The 13,698-nt window shown below is 51.2% G+C and overlaps 1 protein-coding gene across 1 annotated transcript in view; it reads left to right on the top strand.

The window, feature by feature from the left end:
- Positions 1-13,698, top strand: part of PASK (PAS domain containing serine/threonine kinase) — a 50,473-nt gene that overhangs the window by 12,081 nt on the left and 24,694 nt on the right. Inside the window, 8 exon segments of the mRNA XM_063109512.1 lie at positions 2,499-2,743; positions 4,921-5,153; positions 5,800-5,970; positions 6,879-7,019; positions 7,606-7,740; positions 7,968-8,243; positions 10,177-10,345; positions 12,724-12,884. Coding sequence (XP_062965582.1) covers positions 2,548-2,743; positions 4,921-5,153; positions 5,800-5,970; positions 6,879-7,019; positions 7,606-7,740; positions 7,968-8,243; positions 10,177-10,345; positions 12,724-12,884 — 1,482 coding nt within the window. The 5' untranslated portion in view covers positions 2,499-2,547.

Below are 13,698 nucleotides of genomic sequence, written 5' to 3'. Positions count from 1 at the left end.
TGCAACTGCGGCCCCACAGGGCATATGGTCTCCGCGGAGCTTCTGCCTCACCCGCTGGACATCTCCTTGTTCCATATGCACTTGATATTATGTTTTTATAGTTTAAATAAGTTGATTTGTGGGAGAGAGTGACGCTAGTGACCGTCTATTCTGCCATCTTGACCGGAAGTCAACTTTCAGGCATTTCAGAGATGCCACAGAAACAGTACTCTTGGTGAGATGTAGTTGTTCCAAAGTGCGAGGGCTGCTCAGAGTTGTCAAGTCCACTGTATTCTTTGTGCTTTTTCCTGGAACTTTTATCCTTTTTTCTTTTTTTTTTTTTTTAAAGATGACCTGTAAGGGGATCTTAAACCTTGACTTGGTGTTGTCACCACCACGCTCTCCCAAGTGAGCTAACTGGCCATCCCTATATAAGGATCTGAACCTGTGGCCTTGGTGTTATCAGCACCACACTCTCCCAACTGAGCCACAGGCCAGCCCTATCTTTTGTTCTTAAATTCATCTGGGGCTAATTTTTGTACATGGCAAGACACAGGGATGCAATTTTACCTCAAATTATTTAGCTTATTAACCTAACTCCATTTAAAGCTAACACATCACAGTTATTAAGCATTTGCAATACGCCAGCCCTGACTTAGCTCTTTGAGTCCTCACAAGACTACTGTGAGGTGTGAATTATTGTTATTTACATTTCACATCTGAGGAAACGGACACTTGAAAGCCATGTTGTCTGTCCAAGGTCACCCTGTGCTGGTGAACACTCCACTGATTTCCCATTGGTTGGAAATGGGCTCCACATTGTGTGCCAACCTCCTATGCATGTGTCAGTCTGTTTCTGAAGTTGATTCTTTTCTACTGCTTTTTTTGTTCTTCTTTGTGTACCACCCTCTACTTAGTTTGTGTAGCTTGGTGGCATGTTTTCATGTCAGTACCCTGCCACTGGGGTTGGTGGGGCCCTCAGTTTTCCATCCGTCCAAGGGGCCCCTGCCTTGCTAAGTTGAGGAGCTGGTGGCCGAGGTGGGCATTGGCCCAGCCCTAACATGCCGGGAGCCAGCGGCATGAGTGCCGTGGAGACCCCATACTGTGTGTCGACACAGGTAATTATAAATCAGAGTGACAAGCTGTTAATTACAACAGGCACTCCCCTCCTGTCTCGATAAGTAAATTTTTATGGCCACCTTGAAAGTCAGGATAGAATTGGGGGGACGGGACTCCTTGGAGTTGCTCACTAGAATATCGTGGTGTGGGAAGGCCTGGCTCCCCTTTTCTCTCCACCCCAGGTGTGTCCTGCATTGGGAAGGGCCTTGTGCGCCATATGTGGGCACCCTGTCTGCTTGTCCAAGCTCCATCCTTCCTGCTGCTCCTCCTCAGCCAGTTCTCATTCCTAGGTGTGCTGGCATGGGAGGACCCCTGTGGGAAGAGGTCTGTGTGGGTCTTGGAAGTGGGCTCCAGGCCCTTTGATCAGGAACTCTTAGGCTTGGGGTCGGCATGTTGTCTTGGCCCAGTGGTCTCCTCACATTGTGGGGTGAACTCCAGCCAGTGGTTCTGGGATTGGCCATAGCGTCCTCTCATTTATCTGAAGCCTGGATGACTAGGTGGGGGTCTCACTTCCTTCTAGAAAAGGAGTTTTGGCTGTGAGGACAGGGTATTGGTAAATGTGTACATATGTTTCAAGTGCTGGCCAGTGTGAGGGATGGCACTGTTCATTATCTCCACTGTGGGTGCCACATGAATGTGAACATGTGACAAGACCACGTGGAACTGAACACACACACACACACACACACACACACACACACATGAGGAAAATGCTCTGAAGTCCGAGTGAGGCTGGTGGAGGGGGTCAATGTCAGTTTCCTGGTTGTGACACTATACTGTAGTTGTGCAAGATGTTACCACTGGAGGAAACTCTCTGAAGGGTGTTTGAGATTTTTCTATATTTTTTTCTTATATCTGTGATCTGCATTTGATACAGTTATATCAAAGTAAAAAGTTAAAGACACAAGCCCTCTGTTTCAGGCCCTCTCCAGGCAAAGCAGATTCTCAGCTGTGGCTTCACTGTTGTTGGAAACTCCCAGGTGATTTTGTGTGCAGCTGGTTGGACCTCCTGGTTTGGAGAAAGCTGGGGCCCAGGGAGCCATGCAGACCCTTGCTGCTGGTGGGTCCTTCTGGCAGCAGTGGCGATTGTCCTGGCCTGGAGTGTTTTGGTTCATGTGGACTGCAGCCCTGCCCTCCCTCGTGGTCCTACCTACTCTGTTCTTTGTTTTTTCTTTCTGTTTGCTTCTCTTTTCCACACCTTCCTGTGTATTTCTCTGACAGAACTTCTTTTAGCACAGCTTTGGACTGACTATGCTCACATTGTAGGTTCTGACCCAGGATGGCAGCTGGGTGTGCGTCTTCTAGGGCTGGGCTTAACTTAGCATTGTGAAGAATTAGTTGGTTAAACTGCCTCTGTGTTCTGCACTGCAGATGTTAATCAGGTTCACTTTGTCTTCTAGTTGACCACAATTAGAGGTGGAAGCTTGGCGACTGGCCCATCCTCTTACGATGGAGGACAGAGGCTTAATGGCCTTTGAGGAGGACTGGAGATGCCTGACTGGGAGCCTCCCCTTGCCTGCACCGGTGGAGGGTCCAGCTGCACAGACCGCCTCTGAGCCCAGCAGGTCATCTTCCTGGGCCCACAGACACCTGAGCAGAAAGAACGGGCTTTCTAAACTTTGCCAGAGTAGAATGGCACTGTCTGGTAAGGACCTCCTGATCATGTGGGTATCAGCGTTGAAAAATGAAAACATGGAGTCATTCTGTTTTCTCCCCATGGAAACCCTTTTGTCAGTGATTTTTTATTTTTATTTTTTATTTTTTTTAAAGATGACTGGTAAGGGGATCTTAACCCTTGACTTGGTGTTGTCAGCACCACGCTCTCCTAAGTGAGCAACCGGCCATCCCTATATAGGGATCCGAACCCATGGCCTTGGTGTTATCAGCACCACACTCTCCCAAGTGAGCCACGGGCTGGCCCTCATCTGTGATTTAAAGTCAGCAACTCTGTTCTTGCAGAGAAAATTTATTTGTTTGGGTGCTTGGCACCACTGGCAGACGATACTGGCAGGACCCTTGCCTGCTGCTTTTGTTCTGCTCTGATTCTTAGGCATTCACCTGTCCTTTTTGGGGAGGGTTGGAATTCACCTCCACATTTCAGGGTCGAATCAGAGCAGAATGTTATTTCTTGCTTCAGCGTTTGTGAGAATGCTGTCCTAGGCTAGGCTGTATTAAAAGTGAAATAACGTTTGCTAGTTTAGCCCAGTAAATCTTTAATGACTCTGCACAGCAAGTGCAGATTTTCCATCTGGACACAGAGACAAGTAAGACAATGTTCCTCCCGCATCACAGAGATGAGCACAAGGGCAGCTAACTTCATGGTGCAGGTGGCAGGGCACCCATTGCCCACCGTTCACTGATTTCCCCAAGAGTCAGTTGGCACCTCCTGAGCTGACACTGCATGGCCCTGGGCCACGTCAAGGAAGAAAGTGTTGCCTGCATTTGAGGGGCTCGCTGCCTGCTGGGGGGGCTTGAGGAGATTGCAGGGTGCATGCTTGAAATTGGGGTGGACCTTGAAAATGGGGAAGTCCCTTGGGATGACAGAGATGGCCAGGATCACAGTAGACAGCTGCAGGGAGGGAGGTGGGATATGGCTTCGAGGATGAGGACAGTTTGACACAGGAGGGTGTTGGGGCTGAGCTGTGCACTGCTGTGTCTAGAGAGAGGATGGACCTTGCGGCTGGAGCAGTGGGTCCTGTGGAGAGGGCCAGAGACACTGTAGGGAGCGCCCAGCTGTGAGGCTGGAGAACCCCACAGCAGTGTGGGCTTCACGTGGGGTGTGGAACAGGGATACTCTCAGTGGAGCGTGAGGAGGGGCTGAGCCACTTGGTGACTGCTGCCCAGGAAGAGGAGGCGAGACGGAGCAGTCATGTGGCTTCCAGCCTCAGAGAATTGTCGGGAGAGGCCATACCTGACAAAGTCAGGGGATCCTGGATGAGGACGCGGAACAGAGAGGAGGGGGTGGGAGGGAAATGGAAGAGGCAGGTCTAGTGTGTTTGGTTTTGAGTCACTGGAAAAACAGAGGTGATGTTCACTGAGATGGACAGAGGGCAAGGTGGCAGTTGGAACCCAGGGGAGAGGTCAGGGCTGGAAGTCTAATGTGGGAGTCATCAGCACATTTATATTTTAAGTGTATTTAATGCTACCAAGGAGTGGATAAGTTAGAGCCAGGGTCCCTCAGTGGTGAGAGGTCAGGCAGGTGGGAAGGAGCTCGGGTGTTCTGGGCTGAGGGCAGGTGATCTAGGAGTGGCCCTGATAAGTTGAGCAGGGGGAGGACTGAGACCTGACTGTCGGGTCGAGTGTGTTGGGAGGCACTGGAGACACTGCTGAGGGCAGATGTTCTGGACAGTGGAGAGTGCACCTGACAGTGGGACCAGAAGGTGGGGGAGGGGTTGGGGAGCAGGCAGCTCTTGGATTGTGAGATACCTCCCAGGAACAAGTGACGAGGCAGTAGCTGGAGGGGCTGCGGGGTGTTGGGAGACTGACAGGGAGAGAGGGAACGTCTGTTAGAGAGAGCTCCTTGGAGGGGTGGAAGGGAAGGGAACGTAGGATGTAATCTAGACACAGAAATGTTAGTCTTGAGCCCTTTGTGCTTCTGAGAGGACACTGCTCTATGTTGCTACTAAGCACCTGATGGTTGTTTGATGGATTCTGGGGACTATGTTCAGATGTACACTTAAGAGTGTGAATCAGCTCTGCAGGTCAAGTGAGTCCTTGGATGCTCTGCAGGAGCTGGTGGCAAGGGCTGTGTGCTGTGCCTGTTTGAGAAGCGAGCTTCTGGCAGCCGTGTGAGGTCCAAAGCTTGCTTTCCTTTCTTTCCAGAAGACAGATGGAGCTCCTACTGTCTGTCATCACTGGCTGCCCAAAACATTTGTACAAGCAAACTGCACTGCCCTGCCGCACCTGAGCACGCAGACCTGGCCGGGTCCCTGGGCAGCACGTCCTGCTGCTCCCTGCTGCAAGGCTTGTCTTCAGGGTGGTCTGCACCCCTGCTCCCAGCCCCTGTGTGCAACCCTAACAAGGCCGTCTTCACTGTGGATGCCAGGACCACGGAGGTATTTGCTTTGGTTTGAGACACAGCCATAGATATGGATTTAGGGTTTGTGCCTTGAACCTGTAATCTCTAACAGAGGGATTTGTGTTTTAAATGAAATTAGAAAAACCTTTGGTTTTTCCTATATAGTAACAAAAGAGATAAGAATTTGGAGAACTAAATACAAATCAATCAAAACAAATTCTTCTTATCAAGGAAAGTGATGAAGTGCATTACGCACTTGTGCTTGCTGAAGTGTCAGGTCAGCCTGAGTGAGCATGGGTAGTCGATCTTTGGATTAAATGCCTTTGCATAATGTACATTCATATGTAAGTAACTGAAATTGTTGAACAGAAGTTTGATATAAATTCTCACATCTTCTTCACAGTCTGCATTGTGTGTCATGTGCCTATTTTGGCCGGTGGGGACACCTGGTTCGGTCTGCACCGACCTGGTTCGTTCACACAAGGTCGGAAACCGGGGGCCCTGGGGTGTGAGTGTCGCAGTTTGTCTGTTGATGGAAGAACGTTGGAGGTTGCTGCCGGGAGGAGATGGTCTCTGGGCTGTCCCTGGCTGGTTCCTGTGCCACCCTTCTCCTCGGCTCTGTTCTCAGGAGTGAGAGGAGCTGCTGGTGATGCGTGTGTCCTTTCTGCTCCCTACGACTCCAGATCCTGGTTGCCAACGACAAAGCGTGCAGTCTCCTGGGGTACAGCAGCCATGACCTGATTGGCCAGAAGCTCATGCAGTTCTTCCTGAAGTCGGATTCTGAAGTGGTTGAGGCCCTCAGTGAGGAGCATGTGGAGGCTGACGGCCATGCTGCCGTGGTCTTTGGCACTGTGGTGAGTGGGGTGCAGGGTGGGGGCCCTTGGCCTGGCTTCCAGATAAGAGCAGCCTGTGGTGGGAAGAGCTCTGACTCCCCCACCCAGAGCTCTGCTGCTGAGGGTCGGCAGCACCAGGCAACTTCAGCTTCTCCAATTAAATCGCCACTATAGGTGCTGTTGTTTCCCCTGCTTCAGCTCAGGTGGGGGCTGGGGCCCCTTTAAAAAGGAAAGCAAAGCAGAAACAGAAACAGGATGGTGGTTGCTGATGGGCTGCCTCAAGGGACGTCTTGGAGCACCCTTCCCTTTGTTTGATGGCTGTAGCAGGAGGAGCATTTTGCATACCTGCAGGCACCACATCAGAGTCCCAAAAGAGTCATAACCTTTTTCTGTCTGTACTGATTTTTACATCCAAGTGTACACATTCCATGTGCTCAGTATTTCTTGGAGGGGAGGGTGGCGTGTGACTGGAAACGTTATCCTGGGGTGTGCTGATCCACTCACTGTGCTGATGTGTCGCCCTGGACCCTGGTGGTGAGCTGAGTTCGGTGTGGAAGACAGAGCCCCAGGCGTGGAGATGACTTGGACAGGATCAGTTGCATCAGAAAACTACTGATTCAAGAGACTGGCTACTAAGAAGAAAAAAAATTAAGATGTATTAGTGTCTGTTTCTTTAAGACTTAATAGATACTGCTTTTTTTCCTGCTATACTACTGTGAAGGTGAGGATGAAAAAAGAATCTCTTGATAAAACATTCACTGAGATTGTAGCATGAAGTATCAGAAACCTTGTTTGTACTTCGGTAAATTTCTGAAGTGTCAGGCAGCTGAGCAGAGGTTGAAGACTCCTGGAGTCGGGAGCCTCTCCTGGAGGCGGGTGTCCCCTGTGCTGGTGTGTGCACCCAGGTGCGAGCCTGTATGTGTCCACAGGTGGACATCATCAGCCGCAGCGGGGAGAAGATTCCGGTCTCCGTGTGGATGAAGAGGGTGCAGCAGGAGCACAGCCTGTGCTGCGTGGTGGTCCTTGAGCCCGTGGAGAGGATCTCGGCCTGGGTCACTTTCCAGAGCAATGTGAGTCTGTGTTTTGTATCTTGGCCGCAAGCAGCTTTGCCTCGCCTCCCAGACCCTGGAATGCCATGTCCTCCCCTCCTTCCAGCACATCAGCAAACGTGCTCCCCGTCCATGCCTGTGGGAAGAAAGAGCGCGAGGAGTCAGAGGGTCCTACCCTGCTGTGCCTCTTACTAACTGTGCGTGCTTCGTCAAGGAACCTAGTCTTCCTGTGCCTCAGTTTCCTCATCTGTAATGTGTGAATATAATTGTAAATACTCATAGAATTGTTTTAACACTTAAATGAAATTATATATGTAAAACCCTCAGAATAGAGGCTGGCATTAGAGAGAGCACTTGAACACAAGCTGGGAATTTAACAGTGAACCTCTCGGTGTGCCAGGGCTTCTGAAGACCACCTCAAGAAAGTCAGCAGTTTGGGTACTTCTAGTGGAAGGAGAAAGATGAAGCTCCCATGGAAGTCCCTTTGTGTGCCTCTCGCTCCTCTGCCGTAGAAGCCGTGTTAAGGGTCTTGCTTTCAGCTTGAGGTGTAAAGCTGAAGTGCGAGCAGCTTTTAACGTAATGCTTATGAGTGCTGGGTTTTCTCCAGGGAACCATCACGTCATGTGACAGTCTCTTTGCTCATCTCCATGGGTATGTGTCCGGGGAGGATGTGGTCGGACAGTGCATCACGAACCTGATTCCTTCCGTGCGGATCCCACCTCCCGGCCAGCATGTCCCAAAGGTAGGACCCCTGACCACATGCCTTGGCTCCCTGGTTGGGGCTCTGCGTTCCCTGGGGCAAGTGGGGCCCTGGGAGAGGAGGAAGGAAGAGCAGCAGGATGTTCTTGGAACCTTCCCCATGATGGTGTTGGGGTGGGGGGGCGGGAACTTCAGATCTGAAGCAGCCTAGACTCAGCGCTCCGTCCATGTGAAATGCTGCTTCGGCCAAATGACATGCCTTTCTTCCAGGACCTCAAGATTCAGAGATCTGTCGGCAGAGCCAGGGATGGCACCACCTTCCCTCTGAGTTTAAAACTGAAACCTAAACCCAGCAGTGAGGAGGCGGACGATGGCGAGGCGGACGATGGCGGGGCGGGCCCCACCCAGGGTTACTGGGCATCTGTCTGGGTGTTCTGTACCATCAGCGGCCTCATCACCCTCCTGCCTGACGGGACCATCTACGGCATTAACCACAGCTTCGCGCTGATGCTGTTCGGTTATGGAAAGACTGAGCTCCTGGGCAAGGTGGGACTGCCCTGGACGCCTGCCCCCCTGCCTCTGAGGAAGCTGGCCTGCATTTGTCACGGGTCCTCATGCCAGATGGGCTGTCTGGCCCCCTGACTTTACCTGGGAGGGACCTTGGGCCCAGTGAGGGATGTCCCTACTCACAGCCACCAGCTCATTTCTCCAGACCCCATGCTGGTAACCATTCCTGGACCATCTCCAGGGTCACCTAGAGGAGGGAGAGGGGTGCTGTGCTGGGAAGCCTGTTCCGAATAAGACCTGGCCTGATGGGCAGAACAAGGGTTTATGTCACAACTAAGGATTCACTTCGCACCCCAAAGGCCTCGCTTGTCCTCACGTCTCCTGAGCATGTCTGTGGTCAGGGTAGGAAGAAGGGGTTTCTATAACATCTCTTCCTAGTACTGGGTTTTATCCAAAGTCCTTTAAACACAGAGAGGTGGAAGTCTCCATACACCAAGAGCCAGGCCCATCAGGGGTTTTAACTGCCCCTTTTTTCCTTAGCAAGAACTATGCCATCAGACCAGCACAGCCAAAGTTATGTATTTTGGTCACAAATCAGTCCTTGAGGCCAAGCTTAGTGGAGATGGCTTATTTTGCTCCAGGTGGTGTCACTGGGGGTGACCTACAGGTTGGGGTGGCATCCTCCAAGTTCTCATTCGCCCATCTGGTTGATTGGGACGGCGGCTGGGGTGCTGCTTGGCCCCTCAGAGGACAGTGTCCAGGATTTAAGAGTGAGCGTCTCAGGCACCTTCCCGCTCCCACAGTCCTCTTCCTGTCAAGGCAGTCCCAGTGGTGGTCCTGGACCCACTGGGAGGGGTCACAGAGTCCCACTTGGTGGAGGAGGGTCATTGGGGAGGAAGAGGTTGTGGGGCAGCCTCTGAGGCTGCCTGAGGCCCCCTCCTCCTGATATCCGTGTGTGCCGGTGCCCCTGGGTCCTGGATGCAGGTGCAGGCCTGAGGCCCTGTAGGCTTTCACATGGGGCTTGCTTCAGAGGGAGGGGCCTGCCCCTCTTGTCACTCACACTGGGGCAAACACTGGGATGAGGTGGCAGCCAGTCAGAGCTTTCTAACCTCACTTGAGGCTCCAGAAGGAAGTCTCTCTGTTCTCTGACAGCAATACTAAAAGGTAAAATTAAGTTAATCAAAGGCAGTCAGCACAATTCCTGGATGCGGGTTGGGAAGTCCTTTCAGGGGTTTCCTGTGTGTGGGCATATGTGTTCTCCGTGGGGTTAGAGCAGGTTCCAGATATTCATGGCCATGGTAGCTGTCCAGCATGGGGTCACACGCAGGTTCAGAGGGACTGTCTGTATGAGCCGCTCCTGGCTTGGGAGGAGCCTGCAGGGCCCCGTGGTCCCTTCATGCTGGGCATACACCATTGTCCTGTAGGTCCTTAAGCCAACTAGTGAGGCGTGTCAGGTGAAGTTTGCAAACACAAATCGCAGGTCTGGGTGAATGTGGGGTCCAAGGCCAGATGTCTGCTTGGAAGACATGTAGATATTGGTACAACTTATCTCAGAGTATGTTAATTTTGTCTTTTTCATAAGAAAGAGGGGAAAGAAATCATGAATTAAATGTTGAGCATCAGAGGGTCTTTAGGCCAGTCAAAGGGATTTTTTTATTTTTATTTTTTAAAAGATCAGTAAGGGGATCTTAACCCTTGACCTGGTGTTGTCAGCACCACGCTCTCCCAAGTGAGCTAACTGGCCATCCCTATATAGGGATCCAAACCCGCGGCCTTGGTGTCCTCAGCATCACACTCTCCCAAGTGAGCCACGGGCTGGCCCCAGTCAAAGGGATTTTGACCTGAGGTCTTTCCTAATCTCAAGAAATGAACCATCCAGAGACTTGCTCATGTTATTTTTATTTCTTCCCCAGGAGGGTCGGTCCAGTGTGGATCCTTCCAGGTTCTGAGATGTCACTGTTTTGTTTCCTAGAATATCACTTTCCTGATTCCTGGTTTCTACCACCACATGGACCATGCATATGACAGTTCTTTACAGCTGCTAGACCTGGCCAACTGCCTGGACATCGGCCACGAGAGTGGGCCTGGGGAGGTGACCTCAGACCCCTGGCAGGGCTGGGACCTGGCCGGTGGGGCCCAGGGTAAGACATGACCTCCTCCTCCCAGTTGTGCTTGTGGCTGCTGAGCCCCACCCACATAGCCCCGCATCCCTCGACAGGGCCAGGAGGGGCAGAAGGCACGACCCCTTGGACGCTGAAGGCTGTGGGTGGGGGGTGGGCGCAGAGTGGGTTGGTGGCAGTTTCCCAGTTGATGTTCCTCTGTGTCTCTCACTGGGCTTTATGTTCCCAGGGAATGTGACACTGTGTGTTCTTGCAAATGTGTGAGCACAGAGAAGAGGAACAGAAAACTCTCTGACTGCCTTGCCGCGTGCCAGAGTTGAGACCCATTAGCTCGTTGACAGTCTTGTCTTTTTAAAGGAAATTTATGTAGGCTCATGTAGGTTAAGATTTAATTTAGGTAGCTTATGAGATTATTTCCTAGATAAAATTTCTAGAAGTATTTGTGATTTAATTATATTTATCCCTCATAGTTTTAACTTAACATTTTAAATTATATCAACAAATACTCCCGAGTCCCTATTTTGTATGAACAGTATTAGGTGCATGGTGTGTGAAGAGAGTGTGAGCACAAGGCTTCCTGTCCTGACTGGCAGGAATACTGGGAGGGTGTGGAACCTGCTGATGCATGGGCAAAGCCGGTGCCTGAGCCCTGGGGAGGAGCGGGTGCCTGGCTGCCTCCATGGTGCCCACCTTTCTGTTGTCAAGAAAGGAGGAAGAGCTGTACCCTGGCTCTGCCTTGGGATGCCTCAGGCTCGGTCTCAGAGTGCTCCCAGCTCTGTCTCGGGGTAGTCCCAGCTCTGTCTCAGGGGCTCCCAGCATGCTTGGCCAAGCTCTGCCTGCCTGGAGTATGGGCTGTTGGGTGTGTTTCTAGAGTCCCTGGGCAGTGTGGGGCCCATGGATCTAGGTGCTGTGGTGCGGCTGGGCTGTTGGGGGGGTTTCTGCTCTCCTGTGGGAGGGGACAGAGTACTGAAACAAAGAGACCACGATAGACAGACAGACTGCAGGGTGAAGCCGTGGTGGGCCGTGCTCTTGTAGTGCTGTCCTGCATGTTGTGAGCTCAGAGTTTTTGAATAAATATGTAAGTGGATTCAACATAGCCATTGAGGAAAAATATGACTTTACGGTATCTGATTGGCCTGGTGAAGTGGACAGTTACCATCAGACACAGTTTAGCTTTCTGGGCTCAGTGTGAGATTTCTTCAGCTCTGGCTCATTCCCAGCAGTGCCTCGTTCAGGGCATCAGAAGCTGATTGTAACATCTTGTTTTAAAAGATGCTTTGATAGGGTGTTGACTCTTCAAATTCCAACTTTTCCTAACACGGGGCTTCTCTCGTCCTGTGTGGGCTTCTCTGCCTGTGAAGGTTGCTCTTTGTTAAGTCTTTTTTCCCCATCACTGATTACTTTCCCCTTCCCCTTTCCCCAGAATTCCAGATTCCTCCGTGTGTGCGTGTGTGTACGAGGGCTCAACACATGCTCTTTGTAGAATATTTGGGAGAAGAGAGGAGGGGCCATAAAATTTCTGTCCCTTTCTCATTGTTTCCTTGGGATAAGTTCTGAGAAGTTGAATTTTGGGTTTGGAGAATGAATGCCTTTGGTAGCTATTGTCAAAAATGCCCCTTGGAGGGTTGTGCCGAGCCGCCCAGCTATCCCTGTCTCAGAGCAGGCTTCCATCAGCCAGGGGCTGGGATTTTTTCTAACATCCTTCCTAATCCAGATATTTCACTCATTTAACCGAGAAACATGTGCTGGTCCTCTGCTGTGTGCCAGGCCGTGTTGCAGGCCACACTCTGCCCTCAGAGAGCCAGGTGGGGAGGCAGGTGCTGCTGCAGCAGGTGTGGGAAGCGAGGAGAGCTCAGGAGGAAGAGCAAAGGGGGACCAGGGGGTGCAGTCTCAGGAATGGTGGGCCAGGGAGGCCAAGGCAGCCATGCAGATCTGTAGGGGGCAGTGCTCCAGGCAGCAGGAACAGCCATCCAAAGGACCAGCGCACCCCAGGTGTGGCGGGGAGGCCAGGATAGCCGGCCAGAGAGGGCCACGTGGAGAGAATGCAGGGAGTTGGGCCACAGGGCAATGGGGGCCATAGCAGGGATGTTGCCTCTTACCTGGAGTCAGATGGGAGCCCTTGGAGGACTTTCTACAGCTGACGGACATGCCCCGACTGTGGGGCCAGGACCAAGCAGCAGGGGTACCAGGAGGCTGAGAGTTGGTGCTGGCCTGGAACCAGGGTTTCTGTGGGGTGGTGAGAGGGGATTTATCAGGACATGCTGCGAAGGTGGGGCTGACAGGAGGTTTCTGAGATCAAGTCATCCCCCTCCTGTGCTCATGAGTTACCGGGAAATGAGATTCTTTTCAGCAGGGTGTGCCTGTGGATGGAAAACATTCTTTCTTGATGTTGCTGCTAGATCCAAGGGTTAATGTTGTTCTTGCTGGTGACCATGTTCTGCCACAAGATGAGACCCTAAAGCCAGTGGGAAGTCAAGAAGTCTTCACTGGGACTCAGACCCACCCAGAGACTGGAGGCCACCCCCCTGCCTCCCCGTCCTCTCAGCCTGCTCCCAGGTAAGTCCCTTGGTGGGAGGTTGCAGGTTTACTGAAAGTCAAGGCAGGCGGTAGGTAGACGAGGAACGCTTTAGAGAGAAAAGTTCAGCTTATTAATGATAATAGGAATAGCTCATCTGCACTGGGTGCCTGCTGTTTTCCACACACAGTAACAGCTGCTTTTCCTGGCTGAGTCCTCACCAGTCTCTAGGAGAATACACCATTAATATTACTCCAACGTTATGGATAAGGAAGTGGGCCATCAAGAGTTTAGGAACATTTAGGTAGATTTCAGAGAACTGGTATAAATATAATTTTATCATTTTGAAATCATTCGAAGCTGTTTAATTTGTACATTTTTAAATAAAGTATTCTATTTAGGGCTGGCCGGTTGCTCAGCTGTTTAGAGTGCAGTGTTATAACCCCAAGGTTGAGGGTTTGGATCCCCCTCCCAGCCAGCCACTGAAAAGAAAAACAAATAAATAAAAACAAAGTATTGTGTTTAGAGTAAAGGAAATTCATATTAGAGAATTTGAAAAATTTGGCAAAGTAGAGATAAGAAGCTCACTCATTCTCTTATCACAGTCCTGTGGTGCATAGTATTCTGGTGTGTTTAACTAGGCTTCCTTTCCCGCTCAGCACCCTCGCTGCCTGGGGTCAGGGCTGCGTCAGGACACCTGTCCTCGAGCGACCTGCACATCGCCCTCCATCTGCCTATGCTCATCACCGTATCTGAGATTTGTCTGCACTGTCGTGTTTTTCAGTCTTCTCGAAATTATTTTAAGAATGTGTAATACATGAATGTGTGTGTTTTTTTATATACAGAAAAATAATGGTAA

Source organism: Cynocephalus volans, chromosome 1, assembly GCF_027409185.1.
Source record: "Cynocephalus volans isolate mCynVol1 chromosome 1, mCynVol1.pri, whole genome shotgun sequence".
NCBI classification, from domain to species: Eukaryota; Metazoa; Chordata; class Mammalia; order Dermoptera; family Cynocephalidae; genus Cynocephalus; species Cynocephalus volans.
The sequence above is the reverse complement of the archived record's forward strand: the minus strand, read 5'-3'. Positions and strand labels throughout refer to the sequence as shown.